The following is an 8,726-nucleotide window of genomic DNA, read 5'->3' on the forward strand; positions in this document are numbered from 1 at the left end:
TCAGACGATTTTGAATCGTTCTAGATAGCTGCCAAATGTATGTTCAAAATATTTTTTTTTTAGAAAGATTTGCAAAATCCGACCAAGTCCCTCAACCGAAAAAAGTTCTAAGTTCATGGGGGAAAAAATAACTTTTAGAACCATGTTTTTTATGCGTTTCAGACGATTTTGAATCGTTCTAGATAGCTGCCAAATGTATGTTCAAAATATTTTTTTTTAGAAAGATTTGCAAAATCCGACCAAGTCCCTCAACCGAAAAAATTCTAAGTTCATGGGGGAAAAATTACTTTTAGAACCATGTTTATTATGCGTTTCAGACGATTTTGAATCGTTCTAGATAGCTGCCAAATGTATGTTCCCAATTTTTATTTTTATAAAGAATCGCAAAATCAGACTAATTTCTTGAGCCGAAAAAATTCAAAGTGCAGGGGGGAAAAATTACTTTTAGAACCATGTTTTTCCCGCGTTTCAGATGATCTTGTATCGTTCTAGACAAAAAAAGAATCATAATAAGAAAAAAGTTTCATATGCAGAAATATTAAACAACTTTTATTTCATAACGTATAATTGTGTAATGTATTATTTTCATCTAACGTTGTTCATTCAAAAGAATTCTTTTTCTCCTGTTGTCTCTTATGTTAATACTTAATCTTCGTGTACTGTCTCTTATCATTACTCTCTTTACTTCGTCCTCCAAATTTTTGTAACGATCATCTGTATTGATGTAGTCTTTAACTAAGCCTGTAAACAGAAAGAAACTTTTTATATTTACTCTGTCGCACAGAAAATTTCACAAAAAGATAACACTTTTTATATTGTTGCAAAAAATGAAAAATTAATTTTGCTTACTTAAATATAATTCCAATTTTCTTGGTGAGCACAATTTTACAGGACTTCGACCAGGAATGGAATTTTTTACTTTTGTTATGTCCAAGCAAATATTTTCAACTTTATTTTTCCACAAATATTTAGCCATCTCCCTGGTAAAGACCAACAAGCCTTTTTTTTTGCTTAATTTCCAACTATATTTTCCAGCGGTGCACCCTAGTCCTAAGTACACCTACATATTAATAATATAATTATTTACTGAATAATATTGAAGTAAAATACACATGATTTAAGAAAAGTTATTACTTTATTATTTTCAACTATGGCATAGCGATCAAATCGTTCAGGTGTCGCTGTAAGAAAAAAACAAATTAATTAAATAATAGCGTACTTCCGGTGAGGGCAGAACAAAAAAAGCACTTTTGCTTCCTTTTCTTCTGTCGCTCGATAAACTGTATTTTAACTAAACTTAATAAATACTGCAAAATGTCTTTTTTATGCATGTGTTATAAAATAATTGGTACCTGCAGGTGTAAGTAGATTATATTTCTTGTATCGTTTGTATAGTTTCGGCTTATATCTTTGTAACACAGGAAAGTTTGCATCTTCTTCGCCCACTTCATCGTCATCCAAATCTACGGTAGTTTTGGATTAGTATTTTAAACTATGTGTATCTAGGTATAAATCTAAATATTTATAATGTTCTAGATTTTGAAAGACTAAGTAATAACCGCAAACTGGAATGTAATGAGCAAGCATCAATCCAAATTTTAAAAATTTTAGATTTGTAAATTTTATTTTTTATTTTTGGCTTACTAAATTTGAAATAGAACCACTTTTTGTCACGGTATTTGTATATACACATATAAACAACAAAATTTTATTACCATCATCATTTTCATCCTCCACTTGTACTTGTGCATGCTGCTGTCTTACAGGCGATTGTGATCCAGATCGATTTCCATCCTCAAGGGCATCGCCAGCATTAGAACGGTGGGGAGAGAGAGAAGGAGAACGGGATGGCGGATTATTTCGTGACCCTACCCGTGACCGCGAGCTTGAACGAGACCGTGACTTTGACGTACACAGTGATTTTGACCTAGACCGTGACTTTGACCTAGACCGTGACTTAGACGTAGACCGTGACTTAGGCGTAGACCGTGACTTAGACGTAGATCGTGACTTAGACCTAGAGCGTGAATTACACCTGGACCGTGACTTAGAGCTAGACCGTGATTTTGTCCTAGACCGTGACTTAGAGCTAGACCGTGATTTTGACCTTGACCGTGAATTAGACCTAGACCGTGACTTTGACCTAGACCTCGACTTTGAGCTAGACCGTGACTTAGACCTTGACTTTGACTTCGATATAGAACGTGACTTTGACCTTGACTTTGACTTAGATCTAGAACGTGACTTAGACGTTGACTTTGACTCAGATCTTGACTTTGACTTTGACCTTGTCTTTGACTTAGACCTAGAACGTGACTTTGACTTTGACCTTGTCTTTGACTTAGACCTAGAACGTGACTTAGACCTTGATTTTGACGAAAATCTTGAGAGGTCGAAAGACACACCACCAACGATACTTGAAATTGACCTTGAACGTGACTTAGATCTAGATCGTGACTTAGACCTAGAGCGTGAATTACACCTGGACCGTGACTTAGAGCTAGACCGTGATTTTGTCCTAGACCGTGATTTTGACCTTGACCGTGAATTAGACCTAGACCGTGACTTTGACCTAGACCTCGACTTTGACCTAGACCGTGACTTTGAGCTAGACCGTGACTTAGACCTTGACTTTGACTTCGATATAGAACGTGACTTTGACCTTGACTTTGACTTAGATCTAGAACGTGACTTAGACGTTGACTTTGACTCAGATCTTGACTTTGACTTTGACCTTGTCTTTGACTTAGACCTAGAACGTGACTTTGACTTTGACCTTGTCTTTGACTTAGACCTAGAACGTGACTTAGACCTTGATTTTGACGAAAATCTTGAGAGGTCGAAAGACACACCACCAACGATACTTGAAATTGACCTTGAACGTGACTTAGATCTAGAACGTGACTTAGACCTAGAGCGTGACTTAGTGTTAGATTGTAACTTCGATCCAGACGGCGACTGTGATCTTGATTGTGACTTTGAAAGTGCCCGTAATCTTGACAGCGACTCCGTTCCTGGCGGCGACTGTGATCTTGATCGTGATTTCATTCTAGACGGTGACTGTAATCTTGACAGTGACTTAGACAATGACTGTGAGTTAGATTTAGACCGTGACTTAGACCTAGATCGCAACGTAGACCTAGACCGTGACTTAGTCCTACACCGTGTCTTAGACCTCGACCGTGACTTAGACCTCGACCGTGACCTAGACCGTGACTTAGTCCTACACCGTGTCTTAGACCTCGACCGTGACTTATACCTAGACCGTGACTTAGACCTCGACCGTGACTTAGACCTAAACCGTGACTTAAACCTAGACCGTGACTTTATTTTCGAATTCGATCGTGACTTTGGCGTAACATTTTGTGACAAGCAAGACTGTAACTTCGCTTTAGGTTTTATTGCAAGTAAGGAAGGTGAGGAGCAGTTGATTTTAGAAAAAGGTTCGAGTTGAAGGGACTTCTGTCTCGACAGTTTTAATGGAAGTGTAGAAAACCCAGATGACATTGAATCGTTTCGAGTAGGCATTGTATTTAATGGTATCTTTTGTAAAACGATGCGTGGCTCCTTATTGTTTAGTAATTTCGTGGAATCACCAATTGCACTACAACCCAGAATAAATAATTTGTATTATTTTTAAAACTATTTCATTTGCATTAAAAATAATTAAAAAAATATAAAAATATACGTATGTACGCTGCTAAAAAAAGTTAATAGAAGTTGATAGAAATCAATAAGATTTTTTCTCGACTTTGAGACTAACTTTTAAGACCATTTTTTGCATTAGAACTTGATAAAATGTGATAACATCGATTTAAGTCGATAAAATTCTATACGAAAAATCACACTTAAAAGCTATAGACTCAATCTTCTTAAACTTCCATCTATTTCTATTGAATTTTTTCATATAGAATTTTATCGACTTATATCGATGTTATCGCCTTTTATAAAGTACTAATGCGAAAAATGGTATTAAAAGTTAGTCTCAAGTCGATAAAAAATCTTATTGATTTCTATCAACTTCTATTAACTTTGTTAGCAGGGTACACATTTATACTAAGGAAATTCTTTAATTTAAAATTCGATTTAAAAACCATTAATTTCTGTCTAAAAGTAATAACATTATTAAACATGCTAACATTCAATTGTATAAATTCTCATGTTTATTTACATTTACAGACGTTAAGAAGTTTTTAAAATAATTATAAGCCTTTGAATAGAAATTTTGATTACCCTAAACTAAGGTTTTCACACATTTCTGATATGCGCCTTTTTTTATTACACCTTCATCGGTAGATTTATCATCATCATTTGCATCATCGAGACAAAGCTGCTTTCTTGTTTGTAATAAAATGCTCTTTTTGTACTTTTGGATAACATTACTGGAGTTAATAATATTTCCTTTACTTGTAGCAAGTTTACTCGATTGCTATAAATATAATATACAGTTTATTTAAACAATCATTTTATACAAAATAACTACAATATTATATATTGCCTTTCATAGCATAAATATTTTATGTAATATATCACGTAAAATCGCTTGGGCGCTAACCTCAGCAGCAGGCCTTTTTCATTTTTTTTACCTGTACAAGCAAGCGTTTTTTATATTTTTTTTTAAAAATGGACATTTTGGTTATAATAGTTTATGACACGCCGTGGCCTAAACCTCGATTTAGGTCACGCACGTGCAAAAATGCACTCAATAAATCTCGGTTTATTCACGTTATTTCATAAAATATCGTACGATACTCGCTTCGCTCGGGCGATATTGTCCCCACGAGGGTGAAACTACTCTACCACACTACTTTGCTTGTGCGGGAACGATCCACTTTGCGCACTCGTATCGTAATATTAGTATATCGCAAAGTGAGATATCGCGTGAGTAAACGCGTGAGTAATCACGTGAGTGACGGGTGTGTGTGGGGGGGGGGGGGGTGTAAATGTAGGAAATTGACAGCGACAATAGTTTGATAGCGATAAAAACACGCAGCAAAGGCCCACACACACACACACACACACACACATATATATGAAATTATTATTAAAAAATATAGTTATATTAGTAAAATTCGGGAAATTTTTTTTCTAATTTTGACAATTAAAGCCGATTTAATGGCCATTTTTGATTTAAAAAAAAAAAATATTTTTCATTTTTTTTAAATATATAATTTATTTAATAAATATGTTAATAATGGTTCTACAACAGCTTATAATTTTCTATTTTCTCCCGCAAGATTTTCAAGATTGACCATTTCATTGAATTGTTATGATAAAAAAGGTGCTAATTTTAAATAGAATCACATTTTCAAAAATAAATAGTCCAAGGTTTTGAAAAAAATCATGACAGTAAAGAATAATAAAAACCGAAAATCAAAAAAAAAATTGGTTGGGTTATCTATGTCGTACAGCAATTTTCAGTGATTAATTTTAAAATATCGACTTTTCCTATTAGCACCAAACGTATTTTAGATCATAGATAATAAATATATGTACTTGTTTTTTTTGGTTATTATAGCCATAAATAACATTAACATAAATACATACATCTTATAGTTCAAATTTCAAACATGAACTTAACGACGCCGAACATACTGTACACAAAAATACCCTACATGAACTTATTTTCGTACACGGAATAATTCTACAAAGATATTTTCTATATAAGAATTCCCTACACACATTTTTGGTTATTTTTACTCCACTGCAAAATTCTACACAAGCGTATAACCTATTGTTATACCATTGTTACAATAATAGGTTATACGCTTCTGTAGAGTTTTGCAAGGCAATAAAAATAACCATAAACGTGTGTAGGGAATTCTTATGTAGAAAATATCTATGTATAATTTTTCCGTGTAGGAGAATAAATTTTTGTAGGGTATTTTTGTGTACAGTATGTTCAGTGTCAACTTAACATTATCGTTACAATTACCCATTAATAAAAACATGAGAAGAATACAAAAACTTCAAAATTGACAAGCTGGACCTATGTAACTCGATTAGCAATAATCTATCCTACAGAGAACCACCAATATACGCATGTGTTTAAACATAATAAAAAGTAATAATATAACTAGCAGGGTCAGCCGCTCCTAACGTCACTCCATTTATGTAAGGTATAAATATTTATAGCTTTAAGGAAAATTTGAAAAAAATTATATTATAATAATAACTACAAAGATATAAAAGGTTAGGCGAGTTTTTTTTTTCTGTGTATGTTAATATCACAATGTGATAATAGTACACAGATAGCAGCACGTGCCAGCAACTTTGTACGTTAAAATACTACTAACATTACAAATATTACAAATATTACTAATTTTGTATGTTAAAATTTTCTAGAATGTTTTAATATAGTTTTTCATTAGAAATATATTTTAGTATCAGAGCAGACTAAACGTTCGGAAGGCTGTGCCGGTTATATTTATTTAAATATTTTGCTCTTGTTTATCAATAAAATCTGAGCATGCGTAACAATAGTATAAATAGTGTGAAAAATTGGTTTTACTTCAAATTAGATGCGATATAGACAAAATAACGTCAACTGTATGTATAAGTAACTAAAAATTTTAATTAAAATCAAATTAGATGCGATATAGACAAAATAACGTCAACTGTATGTATAAGTAACTAAAAAATTTAACTTTTTGTGATAAAAACTTGTGCCTATGTTGACTTATGTGTTTTAATTGAGGGGCACTGTCACTTTCGTTTCTGTGAGACGGGTCTGAAATTGTTACCCCTTGTCAATGCTGTTGTTAAACACAAGGTTTTAAAAAGAAGATTTAAAAGAGATACGAATTAAAAAATTTTCCTGTAGACGATGTTTATGTATCAAGATGACTACTAAATGTTAATAATTGAGAAAAGATGTGGAAACCGAGAGGCTTCACGGCCCATGGGTACGTTAAGCCCTTTTATATAATAGAGGATTATAAAAATAATAACAATAAAAAGACTTACGGATATTGTACTCCTCCTCGACCGTACTTTCAGTTGATTCACACTTGTATCAATTTTTTTCTTTAATCGAAATCTTTTTTGCCTTTTATAGCTCTCTAATGTCTTATCTTCAGATTCTGTAAGAAATAAGTAGATATATAAGAAATTAAAATAGAATTAAATATATAAGTAGTTGCAATAAGAATATGTAATGGGTCATTTGCAAAAAAATAAGATTTTTTTGGAGCCATAATTGACTCAGAAGTATCCATTTTTTGCAAATGACACATATCTTAAAATATACTAACTCCTAGACTGATAATATGAGCTTTGTAAAATGAGCAACATTTATCTTCAATGTTACAGTTGCTTCCACACGACCTCCAATAAACTTGATAGACGTGCTCTCATCAAATCTTGTGCATTAGATGAGATATATTTCTTTTTCCTTTTTAGATTTGTAGATAACATCAACTGGTTTACAATACCTTTTGTTTGGATCATCTTTGTGATAATACATGCGTATTTTATTTTAGCCATCACTAAACTATTATTACTAGTTTTTTTAAAACATAAAAATATATAATAATTTATATATAAAATACTACTTCGTATAGTTTCACATCACAAAAATAAGTGATAACGCACACATGTATATATATATATATATATATACATCGTCGATCAAAGCAGAAAGATTATATAGACCATAGACTATAAACAATAGAGGGGATACCTCTTTTCTATTTTAAGCAACGAGAAGACGCGAACGAGACAACTAACAAGGAACGGAACGGACTGTAGATCTATACATGTTGATGTATATATACAAAAGTGAAAGTTAACTTTCTCTCTCTGTGAGTCGAATACACTGTCGCCGTAAGCGTCCTTCCTCCATGTAGTATATGCTCTAAGGTGTCAACACGCATGTAATCTATATGTATGCATATTATTTACTTAGATAATAATTGAAATAAATAGATTATTTTAAATAGTGATAAATAGTGCATAATGAAGAGGTATAAGCAATATTTATTTGATGGAGATCCAGCTATTATACCGCGTACAGCTGAACGCCATAATCTTGATCTGAATACATCAGATACTGAAGTGGTAAACAAAATTATATATTCTTAAAAGTAATGTTTTAATAGTATACATAATTTTGCAACTTTTAAAAAAATGATATTAAGAAGGCCTATTTATTTTTTTTTAAAACTTATTGACAAAATTTATGGATTTATCTAATTACAAAATTAAACATTTAATTTATATTTATACTATACATTGAAAAATTCATTGTTTGTTATTAATAATATTATTGCAGTTGAATACTAATATTACAATATTGAACGCACGTTTCTCAATTTTTGTGTACAGACTTGATCATTTCAGAATAATGTATGTACACAATTTATTAATTTGATGATAATTATTATTTAAAATCAGACAATGTACTGTAGTATAATTTTGTATGTTATATTTGCTTTTATTTCTATAAAAACTTATATTTATTTAAATATAAAGTGTAGTGTCCATCTACCTATCTGTCTTTGTTCGGTGCGTCATATTAAACTGTGTGGTATTTACAACTGATTAATAAAATTAATAGACATTATTCATATCACCATCATTATAGTCGAAATGTCTTGTTTAACATTTAACTAAACCTAATATGAACCTACTAGGACATTCATTGTGATTTATCGAGTACATTAGATTTCAAAATTTGCTTGGCATCGGTGTTTGGTCAAAATCTGAAATCAGCTAATGAAAATGAT

General features: G+C 32.0%; 2 protein-coding genes across 2 annotated transcripts; both read right to left on the bottom strand.

Annotated features, from left to right (window-relative positions):
* Window positions 1–526: 526 nt before the first annotated feature.
* LOC107981687 (repetin-like) lies at window positions 527–3,044 on the bottom strand (the record flags this gene model as incomplete). The annotated part of the gene is made up of 5 exons (XM_016988028.3): window positions 527–741; window positions 850–1,060; window positions 1,135–1,181; window positions 1,353–1,463; window positions 1,716–3,044. A coding segment is annotated over one exon (1,176 nt), but the record flags the coding sequence as incomplete, so codon positions are not given.
* LOC116738700 (kininogen-2-like) lies at window positions 3,040–3,326 on the bottom strand (the record flags this gene model as incomplete). Its single annotated transcript, XM_032602194.1, has 1 exon — window positions 3,040–3,326. A coding segment is annotated over one exon (282 nt), but the record flags the coding sequence as incomplete, so codon positions are not given.
* Window positions 3,327–8,726: the final 5,400 nt, after the last annotated feature.

The sequence above is a fragment of the Nasonia vitripennis genome (genome assembly GCF_009193385.2).
Source record: "Nasonia vitripennis strain AsymCx chromosome PSR unlocalized genomic scaffold, Nvit_psr_1.1 chrPSR_random0047, whole genome shotgun sequence".
Classification (NCBI taxonomy): domain Eukaryota; kingdom Metazoa; phylum Arthropoda; class Insecta; order Hymenoptera; family Pteromalidae; genus Nasonia; species Nasonia vitripennis.